The 20,459-nt window shown below is 42.1% G+C and overlaps 1 protein-coding gene across 7 annotated transcripts in view; it reads right to left on the reverse strand.

Moving 5' to 3' along the window:
* Positions 1-20,459, reverse strand: part of DGKH (diacylglycerol kinase eta) — a 204,042-nt gene that overhangs the window by 175,034 nt on the left and 8,549 nt on the right. For 4 of the 7 annotated variants that reach the window (XM_047720033.1, XM_047720025.1, XM_047720028.1 and 1 more), the window contains exon 1: positions 3,839-4,106. The exons of 1 other annotated variant lie outside the window; for it this stretch is intronic. In XM_047720033.1, coding sequence (XP_047575989.1) covers positions 3,839-3,898 — 60 coding nt within the window. In that variant the 5' untranslated portion in view covers positions 3,899-4,106. Of the gene's footprint in view, positions 1-3,838; positions 4,107-4,129; positions 4,194-20,459 lie in introns of those variants that run through there. 2 more of the 7 variants (XM_047720027.1, XM_047720029.1) reach the window with 2 other exon arrangements.

Below are 20,459 nucleotides of genomic sequence, written 5' to 3' on the forward strand. Positions count from 1 at the left end.
CTGCCCCATTTAAAGAAGGAAAATTTATTACTCTGAAGATGTATAAATCACAGCCAATTCTCATTCTGATACCAACTTTGTGAATATTAGCATTCACATATTCACATATTCTTACTGATAGATATTTTAAATTATAGTCTTATTATTGATCATTACCTATAACAAAAAAGTTTAATATCCATTTGCAACCTTTAAGTCCCTTATGGTCTATGCTTTTATGTTAAACACTATATCACAAATACGTAGAACTCTACACTTGTGTACTGAAGAACCCAAGTTGGACTTTCAAACAGTGACATTCTAGGACTCATACTCCTAGTCAACGGGAACCATGCAAAGAACACTGAATAAGTACAGGTCTGCTTTCATTCAAACTTTATAACTACTTCCACAGTATGCTATCTGTTATATATTTGAAATTCAACATTCAAAACTTTATTCCATCAAAATTTTCTTGGTTGTTACTTGAATAAGAGATTTTAGATTCATCATGATAGCAACTACATGTACCTATGGGCATCCCTGTACCTGAGGCAAAAACCTTTTGTCATCTAGGTCTAATGCACAAATATGCTTATAACCTCTCATTTATATTTTGGCCCCTTTTCCTTTGAAACTCTTCCCTTGTTAATTTTCTATTAGTTTTGAATCATTACATCAAAGCCACGTAGATAAAAACCATATGGAAATAAAAAACAAATTTTAGTAAGTAAAATGTACCCTAATATCCTGTGTCACTGTCTGAGGTCTGCTTTGTAAATACTCCCACAGTTTCTGAGTTTTGGCTGGAATTCAAGCTACCCATCTCCCCACCCCCACCCTAGGACATCATCTATGAGTTATTTAGTTATTTAGTTATTTAGTTAGTTAACCCATCATCTATGGGTTATTTCCTTAAATGTCTTCCCTCCCACCACCAAAATATTTTTGTATTGATTAGGAATTTAGGTAATGCCTCTCTGCCCACAGATTTGATTACATCCCAAAGCTAGTATTAAGGAAAATACACAGAAACCCGAATGCTAACATTTATCTTCTTTTAGGCCTGATGCCCTAGCTTGAGTAATGATAAGGCTAACTGTTTATTTAAATGCCCTCACTTAACTAAATAACTTCATTTTATCTCCAAATACAAAGAATGTCATGAAGCCCAGTAGCTGACCCTCAGCTCCAGACATGGGTACATTGCGAGCCAGAAGTTCTGTTCTCTTTACTATTATTCAGCATCAATTCCTGAGATTATGTTTACTCATCTGTCTGAACAGTTCTAGGTAGAATCGTATCATCATGTTTTAGGTTTCATCAAAAAAGAACAAAGAGAGTAAATCCTTATAGGTACATCTTTATACACAACAAGGAATAATTCAGGGTCTGTGTGTTGTGAGTATTTCCTATTCAATAGGAAATATTCTTATTATAAATATAAAGGAGTATACTTTTATGGTAAAGTATTAAAATTGTTGATATTTGAAATCAGACAGTAGATTTTCAATAAGGGCCAAACGGACTCCTAGTCAAAGCAGATGTTCTTGGCCCATGGTCTTTGAGGGTCCATGGACTGGGCTTCAAGAACTCTGACCCGCCTGAAATTTTATTATTATTCTTATATGCGTGTTGCATAGATACATTGTGGGGACAGACGCCATAGCTTTGGTTAGATTCTTTAACCCACTGAGCCACCCAGGTGCCCCAAGTCTGGTTAGATTCTTAAAGGGCTCATTGACCCAAGATAAGTTCAGAATTCCTGATTTTGATGGATTTTGTGTCCTTTCAAAACATGTTTAGACAAAGCTGCTATTTCCTCCCTTCGATTCAAATACTGAAATTAACATTTAAGCATTCTTCCCCCCACCCAATTTATCACCCTGTTTCTTGTCTCTGCCACTTTTCAGTAACTTGGGTAACATTTTTTTAAGGAACTTAAATGAGAATTCTTAGACTCAGACATACCCGTAGGACCACAGATTTGCAAATAAAATCACTTCATCAAAGTATCATTTTGTGCCACATACATGAGATCTCTGAAGATTTTTTTTTAACTGTCTGAATTTCAACTCTCAACATATATGAAACAAGACATTCTGTTAAGAATGTATGCTCTTTGAGGATGCAAGGATTCGTGTTTGGGTTAACTGCTATATCCAAAAGTCCTGGAATACAGTAGGTGAGGGATAAAATCTCTTTTGAGTGAATAAAAAGGCCTTCAGTGTTTAAAGAAAATAAACCCAATTTTTTTAAGGAGAGTTCTGCAGTCTGGATAAAGTGTCACAGTTCATTCACACATTTCTGTTAGGGCTCTAGTTTTAAAGGCAAAAAAACGAGCACTTTCATTTTTGTCACTTGAAGTAAGGCAACATTAACAACTTTTTCTCTATTTTTCTAGGCATGAAGTAGTTCTGCCATCGGTCGCCTAAAGCAAAATACTATATAACAGGGCATTGTTTTATGGATAGATAGACAGATAGATAGATTGGTGTTGGCTTAAAGCATCTGGGTTCAAAAGGGACTTCATATAGGAATGTTTAAAGCCTAAAAAATAAAAAGTAACAAAACCAGGTCAATAATTTGGTTCTCAGTGATCTTTGATTTAAACTTCAAAACATTATTGTAGTTTTAGTTTCAAGAACAATTTAATCCCCAGTGATAACCACAATAGAAGAAATAGGAGCAGATGGGCAACCTAACAACATGTTCAAATTTGCAAAAGCAAAGACAGCTGCAGATACAGATGGGTCAGAGTCCAAGGACACTTTTGAAAGGTCGGGGAAACAAGAGGCAGAGAAATGCATTTGGGCAAAGGAGCCTAGAGTGTACCTACTAGAAAAGAAAAAGGAGAACCAAGCCTGGCACCTGACCTAGAAACTCTTAACAGGCAGGGGGCCAGTCTGAGCAGACACGAAGAGTCCCTGGGAAAAGAACATCCGAACACGTTGAACAGAACACGGGTGAGGCCAGAAATTTCAGACGAGGGTTTCCAGACAGGTTCAAGAATTTCAACCAGGACGGAGTAGCAAACATCGAGGCAGGGCGTGGAGAGCCAAAATTCGATGCCAAGGAAAAGGCAGCCCACACAGGATTACAGAGCTCTGAGTGAGACGGGGATTCCGGGGTAGAATCCCTGGAGGGATGTGAGATGGTTCTGACTGTCTGAGTTGGACGAGAGAGGGAAGTTGGAGGAGTTTGAGGGAACAAATCCAAAGCCCCCCGATCTCTTCCTCCTTATCCTCACACACACAAAACACACGCACACGCTCCTCTCGGTCCCTGAAATGACCCAACCTCTGGGTGGCATGTGCATGAGATCGAGGTTAGCTCCCCGCTTCATCCCGGGCAAAACCCTTGAACCCTGGAAAACCCGGGGCCGTAGCGGCTAGCAGGAGGCGTGGCTCCAGGCTCCCAGCCGCCAGCAGCCTGCAGTCGCCGCGGTCCTTGGGAACCTGTGCGCCCAGGTGCCTGCCAGGGCGCGGTCTCTGGAGGCAAGAGCGGTCTCCTCCGAGCCCGCACGTTGACCCCAGAGTCAGGGATTCTTCTCTCCCTCCTCCTACCGCCCGTGCTCTAAAATCAAGTCAAAAGTTGAGGAGTCGATGAAGCAAAGGAAACGGTCCTCCGAGGGCCGTAGTCTGCGGTTCGCCAGCGGCCCCTCCGGGAGAGCCTCGGCTGGCCGGACAAAGGCGCTCCGGGCGGCGCGCGAGGAGGAGCCCGGGCGGCGGAGGAAGCGCTGCCCCGGCTGGGAAGCAGCTGGGGACCTCATCCCGGGCCATTTCCTGAACGGAACCCGGCCCGGGCGGGGGAGAGCAGAGGAGAAGTGGGAGGGGGTGGGCGCGGGCGCTGTACCCACCGGTTCCTCCCAGGCCGGGCTGCGGGCACCGGGCGCGGGGCGCACGTGCTGCGGCTCCATCGCGCCGCCCGCGCCCGCCGGCCGCCCGGGCGCGGGGACCCGGGCCCCCGCCGCCGCAGCCGGGGCCGCTGGATGCGCTTCCCTCGCCGCGGTCCTCTCGGCCGCCGCCGCCGCCGCCGCCGCCCCGGCTCCTGCCCGGGGCCAGCCACCGGCCCTCCCGCCGTCTCCGGCTTCCGCCGCGCTGCGCTCTCCCGCCCCCGCGCCGGTCCCTTCCTCCTCCTCCTCCTCCACCTCCTCCTACTCGTCCTCGGTCCAGCTCCGAGCGGTCCGCTCCCCGCCGCTGCTGCCACCGCCTCCCACGGCCACAGAATCCGCCCCTCGCTCCTTCCTCCGCCCCCGGCTCCCTCCCCTTTTCCTCCCCGCTTCCCGCCCCTCCCCACGCCGCCCCCACCTCCCAGCGGGCGGCCCGGGACGCACGTGACCCCCCTGTCAGGCCTTATAAGGCGCGGAACCGAAAGCGGCCGCCGGGTGGTCACGGGCACCGGGCGGCCGGGCGGACCGGAGCAACCGTTCCCGGGGACGGGCTGCCGGGCGCTCCGGGAGCAGCGGGGAAAGCCCGGGCTCCCGGGTGGGTCGGCGCGCTGGCCACCCGAGCGGCGGTGGCCGAGAGTCCCGGGAGACGCCTCCCGGCACCCCTCTCCCTCTCTCTCCTCCCGGTGCCTGCAGCCCGCGCCCGCCTCCCTCCGAACGCTGGCTGCCGCCGGGCCCGCGGGCACCTCCCCTCCTGCGGGCGCTGAGGCTCGAAGGAAACCGCACTGGACAGTTACCGACTTCCACTGAGCGAGGGAGGTAGCTGCACTCCAGAACCGCTCGCGAACCAGCTGTATTCTTTGTGATGTTAAAAAGATTGCAAATGGGTTAGCATCTGCGGTAGGGTTTGAGCTTGAGAGAGTGCTGCCTTTTATTCCTTTTTAATGATTAACGGTTTCGTGAAAAGAAATCCGGCCACGGAGTCGATACGCCTTCCAGTTCCAGCAGTACATTCATATTAAAGAAAGGGACTGGTTCCCAGTAAGTGCTCAATAAATGGCCAGTCACCTCCTCCAGCCCTTTGAAAACGTTACAAATGGCGTTTCCGATCATCTTTCTGGCGTGGAAATCTATTTCCATCTAGTTCCAAGCCAAGAATGGCTTTTCACGGGTTATACCCTCTCCTGGACTTCCAGGCTCCTTCTATCAGCATCTTCCCAGGGCTCTTAATCATGTCAAACACATTCACACGTTTTTAAAACAAACTGAAAATTAAGAACACTTACTGAATCCAGTCTGCCTCCAGTCCCCACCTCCTCCCACCCAAGCTTTTTGGGAGATAAAGGCCGGTTCCCATTATTCTCACATACATATCTTAATCTACTACTCATTTTTTCCTGCAGACGTTCTTCCACCAAGGCAGACAAAGGCTATGTGTGGCTTTAAAAATACCCTAAACAATGAGATTGTTGTGGTTTTTATTTTCAGTTCTCTTCTTATTTAACCCATCAGTAGCATTTGTCATTGGAGACCTGACTTTTGTCCTTGAAACTATGTCTTCCACTGGCCCCTTTGACACTTCTGCCTCCAAGTTCTCCAACCGTTTCTTGTTCAGCCCTCTTGCCACCTTTACGTGTTGGAGTGCCTAAATAGTCAGCCCTTGCTCTGTTTCTAATGCCCCCTGGTCTGTGCACACCCACCCCTGAATGACTTCAACTACCAACCATGTGCTGATAACTCATAAATGGCCATCCCTATCCCAGATCTCCAGTTCCCTAAAGCCAATTCCTTACCAGAAATTTCTACCCTGACGTCCCATGGACTTTAAACTCAGCTTGATGAAAACAGAAGGTAAATTTCCTGCCAGCTGGTTTTTCTCTCATCTTATGCTCTCAGTAAACGTCTTCATAATCCACCTAGTCACCCTAAAGGAAAAATCTGAAAATTGTCCCACACAACAGAACATTCCTATCTATCACCCTCCTATCTATCTCCCTCCATTTCACTGTTCTTGCCTGGTTTCAGGTCCTTTGTTTCAAGCCCCAGAAATACTGCATTTCTTTCCTTAATAATCTCACTGTCTCAAAGCTGGTGGGACCTCCACCACCACCATCTCTCACACTGTGGCCAAAGTAAGCCTTCTAGAATGCAAAATGGAGTGAGTCATTCTCTGAATAAGCCCTTCTTATAGCTCCCCATTCGTTACCTGTAGGATGAAGTCCCAGTATCTTAGCCAGTATCTGTTTCTACAGTCTCATCAAACAACTCTGAGCTCCTCACATGCAGTTCCCCGTAAGGCCACTTAATTTTATGCTGTGCTGTCTCATGGGATACCCTTCCTCTTACTCAGCCTATCCAAACACCTGCTCATCAGGATTCAATGTAAGAGTCACTTTGTTATGAAATCTTTGACCCTGCTGTAGATTAGAACTAGCCACTCACTCTGGATGGAATGCACACCCCTCTGCCCCCATCACAAGGCCTTGGAAGACTTTATTAAACTCATTTTTTTTTTAAACTCATTTTTTAACATATAGTTTCCCAGTATTATGACTGGGGCACCTGGGTGGCTCAGTGGGTTAAAGCCTCTGCCTTCGGCTCAGGTCATGATCCCAGGGTCCTAGGATTGAGCCCCACATCGGGCTCTCTGCTTAGCGGGGACCCTGCTTCCTCCTCTCTCTCTCTCTCTCTGCCTGCCTCTCTGCCTACTTGTGATCTCTGTCTGTCAAATAAATAAATAAAATCTTTTTAAAAAAAAAAGAAAAGTATTATGACTGACTTATCTCCATTTTCCTAGTTCACAGTACAGTTTCTGATGTATCATAGGTGCTCAGTGAAGGTTGAATGAATTAATTATGTGATAGAATTTGAGTTACCATATTTTTATGGCTATGGGAAACCAGTTTTCTGTGTATTATTTCATTTAATTCTCACAATTCTGCAAATAAAATATTATCATCTTTTATACTGATGAAAATTGAAGCTAGGTAAGAATAAAGCAATTTGCCCAAGGTGCCACTGTATAAAGTGCAAAGCTATAATCCAGTTGCCTAGGTAAATTCACTGCATGTTTATCTGTCCATTGTTTTTTCACCTTAAATCTTATTTTGCCTGCTACCGTAGTTTTCTCTTTGTAGCGGTTGCCTGGTATATATCTTTTCATCTCTTTATTTCCAACCATTCTGAGTCATTATGTTTTATGTGTATCTTGTAAATAACGGTATTTGAATTTCGGTAGTGTTTACTCATTCTGAGAGTCAGACTTTTAGTCGTCTATTTTAATCAGTTTTCATTTATCATGTTTATCAATTAGGGTAAAAGGTGATTGTAAGAAAGAGATCCTCCCTCTCTGGCTTCTCCCAATCACAATGTTTCTTTCTGGATAAACTGGATAAGTGGTCCAGTTTGTTAGGGTGGCCCCTTTGCTCTGGATTGCTATTCTCTCCCCTAGGGCATTGCCTTTATCTACCTGGGAGAAGCCGGTTAGAGGAGTTAGTTCTAGCTCGAGGAAAGAAGAGAGTATAAAGGAGCATAAGCCTGACTTTTTAAGCCTAAATCCAGAAATGACACGCTTCTCATCTGCTCATGTGACACTGGCCAGAACTTAGTCACATGGTTACACCTAGCGTCAAAGCAGCAGGAAAATGAAGCCATTAGCTGGGTGGCCATGTTCCAATCAGAACTCTATTACCGTGGAAGACAGAGAACAGATCTTGGTGAAAACTAGCATTCTTTGTTACACCAGGAATACCATTGGATTTATTACCACCTTCTCATTTTGTATTTTTTTTTAAAGATTTTATTTATTTATTTATTTGAAAGATAGCATGAGCGAGGAGAAGGTCAGAGAGAGAAGCAGACTCCCCGTGGAGCCGGGAGTCCGATGCGGGACTCGATCCCGGGACTCCAGGATCATGACCTGAGCTGAAGGCAGTTGTCCAACCAACTGAGCCACCCAGGCGTCCCTCATTTTGTATTTATTTAACTTTCTTTCTCTTTGCTTCTTTTTTGCATTTTTCTTGCCTTCTATTCCTACTGTTTTGGAATTTTTACCTTTTATTTCAATTTTTAGTGGTTACCCTTAAAATATGAACATTTATACTTATGCAAGATTCCATCAATATCTTCAACCCCTTCCTTTAAAGATGATCTTAAACAAAAATAAGTAAAACACCTTAGCTCACAATTCCTATAAACTATGTATTGCTATATAGTATCTTTTTTTTAGGTCTTGCATATTTCTTTCTTTTTTTTTAAATTATGTTCAGTTAGCCACCGTATAATAAATACATCATTAGTATTTGATGTAGTGTTGATTCATTCTATCTAGTATTTTTTAATTCCCCATATATCTTTTAGCTCTTCACTAAATTAGTCATCACCATTACTACTTTTATAATTATTCAGTTAATTTTCCTAACATATTTTATCAGTGTTTTTTCTTACTATTTGCTTTTTGTATCCCATCCTTTCCTTCTGGGCTCAATTTATGTCTTGGTGAAGATGTTCTTCAGTATTGTTCTTCATCAGATCTGCGAGTAAAATTCTCTGTTTGGTCTCTCACTCTCATTTTATTTTCCCTCACATTCTTGAATCAGAATTTCGTCAGCTAAGGAATTCTAAGCTGACAACTATTGACTTCAATATCTCGATGTTACTGTTTCATTATCTTCTGGCATCTACTATTTGGTGATAAAAGTCTGGTCAGTCTCATTATTATTCCTTTCTAGACTCTTTTTTCGCCATAGTAATATTTTTCTTTTTTCCTTTCTTTTTTTTTTTCCAGTTGATGTTTACATTAGTGATTTCTGTCTCGGTGATTTTGTTTTTTAAATAGCTTGTTCAGGACTCAATGTGCATCTTCAGCCTGAAGACTCAGGTCCTTCTTTGGTTTTGGACAATTTTCAGCACTTAGGTACTTCAAATATTCCTTCCCCCCACTCCCACCCCAAACGTTGCTTTTTTTTTCTCTCTCTCTCTCTATTTTATGTTTCTGGAACTCCTATTAGGTAAGAGTTTGAGTTTCCCCTTTTCTCATGCCTTAATTTTTCTTCCATGTTTCTGCTCTTTTTTCTCTGTGCTGTTCTTGGGTAATTTTCCCAGATCCTTTTGATTCTCTCTCTCAGATTCTCTTTGCAGCTGGATTATATACTCTTTAATATGGACACTGAATTTTAATTTATTTATATTTCTAAAATCTTCATTTCTTTTCTTTTAAAATCTACCTCCTCTTTTTTTCATAATATCTTACTTTTGTCCTAGAGTCTATTCTTTCCTTTATCCCTTTGAACATTTTAAACACTTTTATTTAAAAGTCCTTCAAATTGCTCTAATATATCACTCTTACCATGACACACACTGAGTAATGTATAGAATTACTGAATCACTATATTGTACACCTGAAACTAACATAACACTATGTTGACTATACTAGAATTAAAATTAAAAACTTAATTTTTAGAAATTGTTCTAATATCTGTGGTAAGCAGAGTATAAATTCTCCCATTTGTTGCACTAGCTAAGTCAGAATTGTGGTGGTATGTTTCCTTGTGCGCTTTCTAGTGTTTTACCATGAGCTTCTCTTCAACAGGACTTGTTTTCCATGATAGGTGTGCAGCCTCTGTGAGGTATTACATTTGACCCAGGGACCTCCAAGTTTTCCTGGCTCACTTACATGTCTGGCAGTGGATGCTGGAAGGCTCAAGCAGATGAAGGGTTTCCTTAGGTTTCTCCATTTCTAAAAGGCTTCTCTGTGACTCTTCTCACTACGGTGGCTTCTGGATATCTGGATTGACTTCTTACATATATAGGATCAGGGCTCGTAAGGTGTATGTCAAGAAAGAACAAGCCAGATGGGTGGTGTATTCTATTACGAACTCACCTCAGAAATCATACAGTATCAACTTTCACCAAGTGAATTGAATGGAGTTGTCACAAAATCCTGCCCAGTTTCAAGGGTATGGAACATATGGACCTCAAACTCATCAGTGGGAGGAGTATCCAAAATATTTTAAGAGGAACGTTTGGGATGAGATGTATCTACTCATGCAGTGCTCTTTGGAACATCTGATCTACCACACTGATATATCTTAGTAAATTTCAGAGTCACATGTCTGGACAACCAGAGGTTCATTCTCAGATTAGATTATATTCATAGAGGGATATTCCTTCTCTCTGACCCGGGACCTGGAGAGCATGAGTTAGCACCCATGGAGAATCCAGCCAGCTAACACGCCCGCATAGAGCCTTCTCCACAGTGAAGAAGCACAGGGCTGCCGCATCTCACTGCCCCGGCTGGATCTTCTATGGAGCCTATTGGAGTTTAACAAAACCTCCCATAGAAATCATCTGACAGAGACTCTCTGCTTAAGGCTTGTACTTGAAGCAAGTTCACAGGTTACATCTTAGTAATAATGCACTACCTGAAGCAGGAAATAGAAATCATAGCCTTTGGTCCACTTTATCAAAGTAATGTGGGGCACACACACACACAAAGAAGAGCGATAGCAAATCCAACTCTTTGCAGCTCACATTGGCAGTTATCCCTGCTGCCTTAATAAAGAGACCCTTCGTGGTTTTTCAGGTAGCAGGGTGCTGCAGGTGTTTTCTACTTATTATAGACCACAACTTAGGTGCATGAATTCTACAAATGATTTTATCTCACTCTTCTGCCCTCATCCCACACATTTCATGAGAAAAACACTTAAAAAAATCAAACATTTGTTGACTATGAATATAGTCAACTAAAAATACAATTAAGGGGAAAGGCAGGTTTTAAAACACAACATATAAAATATGTAAATATTATGTAACGATGTATTAAGAAGTTTGGCAAGATATACCTCAAGGTGGTTAGTTATTACTGGTAGGCGGGTAGATTCCGCAATCTCTTGTATTCGTCCTTTCTTGTTTTGTTTGATGTCTGGTAAGATTGTGCACATTCTTTGATTTTCTTATCTTCCCACAGTGAGTATTTATTGCTTTTGAGAGAAAATTATGAACAATTGGTCATAATTAAACTAATAAAAATCATCATATTTAGGGAAATATAAATCCCTAAATGCATAAAAAGAGATACATAGGGACTGGGAAATAAGGCAGAGGAAAAGTGAAAATAATCGGGGCCTAGGGCTATGTCTTCTAGGCCAGATGAGGGTGAAGAATTGGGTCTAGAGTTAAAATAAAATGTGACAAATTTCACTGTGATTCAAACTGGGAAATTGTGAGGTTCCCACCAACTGAGCAAAGCCAAGGATGGGGCTTTTGCGATCCCTGAGAATAGAGTGAGTGGACTTCATCTGGGTGGTGGCAGGTGTCCAGCTACTTTGGATTCAAAGTTCTGAAAAAAAAAAATGTTCTGAGTTCTAGATCTCAGGAAGAGGGCTGTCAAGAGCCAAGTGGCAGAAATCAAGCCAAAGCAAAATGCTGGGAACTGGGACAAGGAACATGAAGGGAGTTCCAACTAGATGGCTCAAAACCCAATTCAGTGGTCCTCAGGGAGATGAGAGCAGGGGCCAAGAGGCCAGAGAGGACAATGGGATCCAGTGGTCAGTGGTAGCCTTCAACATTGGGTGATGGGGCAGTGAATTTGAATAAAACTACACCAGATTAAGAGACTAATGTTTTTAGAGTGGTTTTCTCAGAGTGGGTTAAAGGTATTTTCTTTTGGAAAATTGCAAGGAAGAGATGAAGGCAAGAGTGAGGGTTGGCACCTCGTCAACACTAACATTGAATGGAAAGCACACGGGATTTGCTATAAAAGCAAACTGTGCTCAAACTCTTGCTCTTCTACTTATTCCTTGAGACCTTGGGCAAAACATTTCCTCCATTGTAAAAGCAGCATAACGATACCCATTTCTCAGTAGTGGGTAAGGGATAAGTGAAATACTATACTAAAAATGTCTGGCTTGTCCCTTAGATGGGGGAAGCAGGATGTTACTTAAGAACAGCACCGGGGCAGGGGGCAGGGAGGAGTGCCTGGGTGGCTCAGTAGGTTAAGCCTCTGCCTTTGGCTTAGGTCATGATCCCAGGGTCCTGGGATCAAGCCCCACATTGGGCTCTCTGCTCAGCAGGGAGCCTGCTTCCCCCTCTGTCTCTGCCTACTTGTGATCTCTGTCTGTCAAATAAATAAATAAAATCTTTAAAAAAAATGTCTGGCATAATATAGGTTTTTTTTTTTTTTTTACAAACATAATTAAAAAGGAAAAGAAATGAAGGGAATATGACTTTTATGTCCAACAAATTAGACAAGGATCATCACCCCTCTTCCCCTCATTGGAGATGTCCTATAATCTTTGAAACTAGCAGCTACTGGAATTAGAAAACCATCCATTTTTTAAAAGCTTCAACATCACAGGTTTTTAAAAGTCCTTTTTAGATAAGTGACACTTTGGTTTTAATCATCACAAAAACCCTATGAGATAATTATTATTATCTGCATTTTACATATGAGGAGACTACGGTTCAGGGATTAAACAGTTTGCCTGCGGTCACAGAATTTGTCAGAGAGAGAGAGAGAGAGAGCCAGTTTGCATGGGGTTCTTACCATATAAGAGTCCCATCGAAGAAATGGAAGAAGAATCAGGAAAACAAGAGACCAATAAGGAAAATGGACCACATACACTTCAAGACTTTTGCTGGTGGGGGAGGAAGTTAGTGTTGTTTCATAGCAAAGGGAAGAAAATGTGTGTTTAGGCAAGTGGGAGGGAACTAGTAGAGGGGGACATGATGGAATGCCAAAGAGAGAGAGACTAATTCCTGGAGAGAGGTCTGAGGCACGGGGGTCGAGGAAAAAGGCTCATAGAACTCCGTTTCTTCAGAGCCAAGGGTAAAAGAGTCAAGGAAGAGAAACACATCTTACAGGTTAACTGTCGCTATGACCTGACTGGCGTCTAGGTCTAAAGTGTGTTTTCTTTGGTGTTACCCCAGGATACAGCAACGCACTCAGTAAAAAGGTCAGAGACTGGCCGAGGTCATTCTTGGTCCTCCCTTTTTCCAGACCCTTGCACATGATGCCTACTTTCCTGGACACTTTCCTTTGTTTGCTTTCCTTGGACTCTGCTTCCGGCTCTACCATCTTCCCACCCAGCCAGGGGCCTGGGCCAGTCTACCTAGGAGCCTCTTCCTCTCCTCCACTTTCCCTACTCTAGCTTTATTAGCCCAGTTAGGGATCTGGAGGATCACAAGCAGAGAATGGGACAGGATCTCAAGAGCCTTTCCTGACCCTGCTGGTGTTGCCTCATGCCCATCGCAAGCCGGTCCCAGTTGTGCCCAAGCCCAGAGCAAAGTGCACGCTATTTTATCAGTCCAATCTTGCTTCTCTCCCTTACATATCCCTGCTCCTATGGACACTCCCAGTAGTGCTCTTAGTCAGGCTAGTGGCAGCCAGGGGATCACAAGGATGGTGGTCGAAGAGGATGGGGAAGGGTAGCCTTTGGGAAATGGAGCTATTTGCATTTAGTATTTATGGGCGTGGAGGGTTGTGTGTGCCATGTAGCAAGTCAGAGACGATATCATAAAGCCAGTAACCTCAATGTGAAAAATCATCAAATGATACCTCTGCTTTTTGTGTCATCAAGAAAGTGTATCAATACCTTATGTTTTAATTTCTCTGCCAGTAAGAGTTTATTGGACACCAACCTTGTGCAACTCATTAAAATTGGCTTATTCAGGAATCATATTAAACAGTTCTCATTAGCTAAGTGTCTCTGGTCACAAGGTGTGGAACTTTTGGAACTTTACAAACTGTTAGGCTGAAGTTAAATTAGTAGTTCATTTAATGCCATATTTATCATTTTAATGTTTTTGAATGTGTTAAAGGAAAATATTTTTCAAAATGTATTTACTCATAAAGTCATAGTTATTCAGTTCATTCATTCATTCAACGCATATGTGTTGGGCACTTACTACCCTTGAGACTTGGGGACCAGGGAGACATCTATACCTTTATAAAAGAGTCTGGTAAGTGCCAAGATGTAGGGATAACCAGAGCACATGGAAGTGATGCCTCAAAGGATCTTGGATCATTAAGGGAGGCTTCCTGGAGGTAGTGACATCTACAGTGAGACTCAACTCTCATGAATTAGCTAGACCAAGTTGGGTAGGGAGGGGCTAGGAGGAAGGAAAGCAGTCCTAGGGGAAAAAAATGAATTCTTTATAAAAGTCAAGAGGTACAAGGGAGCTCTGCTGGTTCTTTCCAGTTCTGAAAAGAATGGCGATATTATGGTTAACAACAGCATGAGGTGGTGAGTATGAGATGAGACAGAGGAAGCGAACAGATCATGGATTATGAAGGGCTTAGAACAGCAGCAAAGACTTTCCATGTTCACATCTTTAACATAATAATAATAGCAAGCAGCAAGCACATCATTTGATTGATTAATTAATCCTTATAACTCCTAGAAGGCAACTGAGTTTCGATTTTAACAACTTACTATCTTCCATCTTGAATACCCTGATATTATGTCTTCAAAACTAGAGAGTACAGGGACCATTTAAAAAAAAATCTATTTCTCTTTTCTAATTTTTTTTTTTTTTTAAATAGAGGCTGAAGGAGTTGAGAATCACAGGAATGATGATTGAAGGGGGAGGGAGCCATGTTGAACAGGCTTAGAAGTCATCTGACTAACCAGTCTGGCATCTTGAAAGATCTAAAAATTAACAGTTTCCTCCAGGGTGGAGTAAGAAATACAAGCTGGGACAGGCTTTACCCTTTGGAGAGCAGGCTGAGGATGAGGTTGGAAACCTATTTCAAACAAAAGATTCTTACAATTTCATTTTTTAAAGCACCGCTTTGAATAAAGAAATCAAAGTGAATACACAATCTCAGGTTCAACGGGCCTATTATTAGAATATGATATTCTTGTCTCATGGTCTGAAAAACACCCTTTCTATGACTAGACATCAGATGAATGTACCTTCAGAATGAACTTTCCTAAAGAGAAATTTCCTGTTGGAATCAGTCAGTGACTAGGCCACAGAATTAGTCATGTTGTTTAATTTGTTTAAGCATATCATTAACAAGATTAAAAACTTTCCAAGAGCTGGGATTGAAGGTAAAGGGTTATTAGCATTAAACACATAGACTCCAAAAAATGAAGTGGCGATTCTAATGTTCTCTTATTGGTATTAAAGATAACCGCAGATTGGGTTTCTCAGTAAACAGAGGGAAAAACAAACTGATTATCCTGTCCTCCCCACATGGCCAGTCCCCCTAAAGTTTCTTCAGAAGTGAAGTGTGGAAAGGGACGGTGTGCCATCAAATTATTACGAAGCTTTTTCCCAAACCTTGACACAGTCCCATGAGAAGCTGAGATGGGCTAAGGTTGGTCTAGAGTCAAAAGCCTTCTTTCCTTACTACGCTCAAGGTTAGGAAAGAGCCGTCCATAGAAAATAGTCCCCATTTTCCAACCTCTCCTTAACTCATTTTTATCTCTACCACAGAAGCTAGTCTTGTCAACCTCACCGGCATCCCCCATGTTGCCAAAAACAAATGGCGCTTTTCAGTTCTTACCTAACTTAGCTTTTCAACCATACTTGACCTTTCAACACACTTGATTACTCCCTACTTTTTAAAATACTTCCTTCTTTTGACTTCTATGTTTACAAAGAACCATGATATTATTCTCATTTAGTTTTTTCCCCACCAACTGGGTACTCCTTCTGAATCTCCTTTGCCGGCTCCTCCTTTTTGGCTCAAACTCTGAATGCTGATGAGTCCCAATGCCCAGTTTTAGGCCCTTTCTCTTCTCTATCTACACCTTCTTTCCAGGTGCTCTTTTTGGGTCTCATGCCTTTCCATTTCAATTATATGGAGAGAACATCTGTATTTATATTTCCAACCCTGACTCTCCCCCAAGCTCCATTCTCATACACCCACCTTCACACTTGACATCTCCCACTAGATATTTAATGTGCATATTAACCATAACATATCCAAAATAGTTTTCAACTATAACCTGCTTCCCTTTCAGTTCCCCCATACCAATAAAAAAAATATCAATATTCACACAGAAGCTCAAGGGAAAGACTAAAATGAGCCCTTTCCCTCACAAGTTCTGTCAACTTTTCCTCCAAAATGAATCTATCCAATTTCTAGCTCTCCCTACTTTCCCCTTGTATGAGCCGCCATGATCTCTTACTGATTATTGCACTGGTCTCCTAACTGGTCTCCTTGCTTCCACTATTGCCCCTTCTGTACAATCCATGTTCTATGTGGCAGAGAGACAGAATGCTTTTGTAAAAGCATAAATCAGGGGCACCTGGGTAGCAAAGTCAGTTAAGCCTCTGACTCTTGGTTTTGGCTTAGGTTGTGATATCAAGGTCATGAAATTTAACCCCTTGTCAGGCTCCATGCTTCATGTGGACTCTGCTTGAGATTCTCTCTCTCCCTCTGCCCCTGACCCCCACCCCCCGGCCAGCTAAAAATAAATAAATAAATAATTTTTTAAAGGCATAGATCAAATCATGTCAGTTATCTGCTTACAATTTATTTGATAGGGAGTTACATAAAAATGAAATGCCTCATTCCTTTTTACATAATCTCTTTTCAGTGGACTGTGCCCACCCCCAACAAATGTGTACTTTAAATGAAAGCAATATTTTGATGTCAGGCTTTAGATTGCAAAGGGTCCTAAAGGGGTCTTTGATCTTTTAGTTGTCATAACCTGCAATGCCTCTTCCTCCTCTCTGCGTATCCCAAATGCGTTCTTAGTAGGCTGTCGGAAGTCACATTCCTCCCTCTACAAAACCTCTCCTGAGCAATCCAAATGATCATTTCCTTGATTTTCTATACCCAGAGGATAAATTTCTGGAAGGTAGAGACTGTTTTAGTCTTTTCCCGCATTTCTTACCATATTAGGGAATCAAATACACTGTATGAACACTATTCTGAAAATATTTAAAATTCTAAAATTCTCAAGGTCCTTTTACTGTCTCCTGACTACATCTCTGATCTCATATCATACCACTCTCTGTTAATTCTCTGTATTCCAGCTACACTGTCCACCCAAACATGTACCTTTTGGTCATTTTTTTTAATTGAAGTATAATTGACATACAATATCCTTTTAGTTTGAGGTTTATACCATAGGGCTTGATATTTTATACATTATGAACATCCCCACAATAAGTCTAGTTGCCATCTGTCACCACACAAAGTTATTATAATATTATTGACTATATTCCCTCTGCTGTACATTACATCCCCAAGAATCATTTCTTTTTAAAGATTTTTTATTTATTTATTTGACAGAGAGAGAGAGATCACAAGTAGGCAGAGAGGCAGGTGGGGGGGGGGGAAGCGGGCTCCCTGTTAAGCAGAAAGCCCAATGTAGGGCTCGATCCCAGGACCCTGAGATTAGGACCTGAGCCGAAGGCAGAGGCTTAACCCACTGAGCCATCCAGGCACCCATGAATCATATTTTTAACAATTGGAAGTTTATACCTTTCAATCCCCTTCACCTACTTCACCCATCCCCCCAACATCTCCCATATCTGGTAACTGATAATTTGTTCCCTGTATCTATAAGTCTGCTTATGTTTTATTGGTTCATTTGTTTCATCTTTTAAATTTCACATATAAGTGAAATCATGTGGTATTTGTCTTTCTCTGTCTGACTTATTTCACTTAGCATAATATACTTTAGGTGCATTCATATTGTTGCAAATAGCAAGATTGCATTCTTTTTTACAGCTGAGTCATATTCCATTATACATATCTCACATCTTCTTTTTCCATTCATTTATCAATGGACACTTAGGGTGTTTCCATATCTTGGCTCTTGTAAATAATGCTGCAATGAGTATAAGGGTATATATATATATATATATATATATATATATATATATATATATCTTTGAATTGATATTTTTGTTTTCTATGGATAAATACCCCAAAGTGGAATTACTGGATCATATGATAGTTTTAATTTTTTGAGGAACCTCCTTACCCACAGTGGCTATACCAATTTACATTCCCATGAACAGTGCATAAGGGTTTCCTTTCCTCACATCTGTGTATTTTGTTGTTGTTCTTGTTGTTGTCTTTTTGGTAATAGCCAATCTGACAGATATGAGGTTGATAACTCATTGCGGTTTTTATTTGTGTTTTCTTGATAATCAGTAATGTTGAGCATCTTTTCATGTGCCTAATGGCCATTTGTATGTCTTCTTTGGGAGAAATGTTTACTCAAATCCTTTGCCCATTTTTAATAGGGTTGCTCTTTTAAATATCAAGTTGCATAAATTCTTTATATATTTTGGATATTAACCCCCTATTGGGTGTATTGGAGACTTTACACAAGCTCTTCCTTTTGTGATGCTCCTTCCCCAATTTTCACATGGTTGGTTTCTTACCATTTAGTGTCATCTCCCCTAAGAGGCTATCCCTGCCACTCAAACTAAAGTAGTTTCTCAGTCTCTCTCAATCATTTCCCCTGTTTTATAGTCTTCATAGCACTTATCATTGCCAAATATGTTATTTGTTTATTTACTAACTGCCTCCCTTCCAAAATGTAAGCATCATATGAGCACATACCTGTCTTGGTCACTTCTTTATTCCCAGCATAAAAGTGTCTGACACGTAGTCAATGCTCAATAAATGATTATTGAATGGATACTTTATCACAATGTCTACAAGCCAACACTGTGTAACAGCTGCTGTGAGCCAGAGACTGTTATAAAAGTTTTACACATATGCCCTCATTTCCGCCCCAGAACAACGCTAGAGCTAGGTACTACTATTTCTGTACTTTCCAGATAAGGAACATGCAGCACCGAGAGGTCACACACCTAGTAAGGAGCAGAGCTGGGATTTCACCCAAGAAGCTTCATTCCACAGTCCATGCTCGTCGATACTATATGACATTGCTTGGCTTATATTGCCCACCTGTGGCCTTCCCAGGTCAGGAAATGAGCCTCTAGCCTGTCAACCCTAACATCCCTGACAGGAGAGAATCCTTTAGAGAAAGCAGTAAGATCTGAGCACTGTGTTCAACAAAGAACATGCCTCCCTGGGCTTGGACTTTATGCCTTTTCTTGTCAGAGTGGAAATGCTCCAACCACTCTTTGCTTTGATATAACGTGCAGGTGTATATGGGTAGGGGTCTTCACCCCTACCACACATGGGGGAAAGGAGAACAAGGGCCAACATTCCTCTGATTTTTGTCAAGTCAGATGGAAGGAGAACAGGACAACTGTGGAAGAAACCTTTTTATAACCTCAAGAAGCTACCGCCTATGAGTTATCCACCCAGCATCCATGAAATGGGGGAACTCAGCTTCCCGAGGCCCCCTCATGATCCTACTATACTCTCTAGCCACAGCACTCAGAGGGTGCCTTTTATCCTCAGAAGGACCTGAGATGCTTCTTCAGTAGAGATTCCAGTTTCCTCTCTGAGATCTTCCCTCTGCCTCTATAAATCATGTTGAGTCCAGTCACCAGCCCTAACTGCAGAACAGTTAAATGCCCCTGCTTCTTCCAGATCTAATCCCGAAAAGTAGTTAGAACCAGATAGGTACTCTTCCCCCTTTCACAGGGGGACAGCCTGACCACTAAGATCTTGAGTCATCACCTCTCTGGATCTTTGTCTCCTTCGACTCCTGCGGTCATGTCTAAAGCTAAGACTGTTTGCTGGGCAACAGCTCTCTGTGTTTTTGTAACACCCAGTGCCACTCTGCCAAAGACAGCCCACTGTTTCTCTACCAACCTGGTTCCCCATAGCCAAGACTTTCAAATACAGGGAGTTTTTTTAGTAATACTGTTGATGGTTTGTTTTTTCATGGTCTAATTTAATCTTGCCTCTGCCCAAGAAGAAATTACTTTTGTTATGTGGCAAGTCTTCCTATTCTTTTGTATCTGATCAGTGATTAACTTTTTATCACCTTGGGACCCTGAAATCCATACCCGCCATCTAGGCTTATATAATATCCATGGGGAAATCTCATGAGTCCAGACGTCAAGTCATATGGCCAACCAAGATTAGCCCTGTTGCTTACTTCTCTGCCTGTCTCCCCATATAATTATAGAGAGCAGAGGTCTGTAACTAGGACCACCTGAGAACTTATAGGTTCAGAGAGACCAGTGATAAGCTCCAGGTATTCCCATAGTTGGATGCTACCTTGGCTCCTTCCTCGATCCTGGATCAGCCCTAAGATATTGGCAAATATAGGAAAACAGTAGGAAGTATTTATAACAAGGCGTATGACCCAGACAAACCAATCCAGAAGCATTTGGAATAACAATCAAGAGGTCAAAATTCTCATACACCAAGACTCTGTTTATCTGAGGGTGACCAACAGTGACCATACTACTATTACAGATGACCAGCAGTAGGTAACATGCAAGCAAGACAGACAAAATTAGCTAAAGGAAAAAAACTGACTACAAGACAGAACTTTAATTTTGTCCATGGAAATGCATAATATCTTCAAAAGGGAAGGGTTCTAGGTATACATATATCTTCCAGTGACATTCCTCTTCTCCTTCAGTGACACACTAATGCCTACCAAATCAAGTTCAAACTCTTTCATATGGTGTCCAAGATCTTCAGTAATTAACTTCACTTATGCTCCCTTTTTAGATTATTATTTGC

Source organism: Lutra lutra, chromosome 3, assembly GCF_902655055.1.
Source record: "Lutra lutra chromosome 3, mLutLut1.2, whole genome shotgun sequence".
In the NCBI taxonomy this organism is placed as follows: domain Eukaryota; kingdom Metazoa; phylum Chordata; class Mammalia; order Carnivora; family Mustelidae; genus Lutra; species Lutra lutra.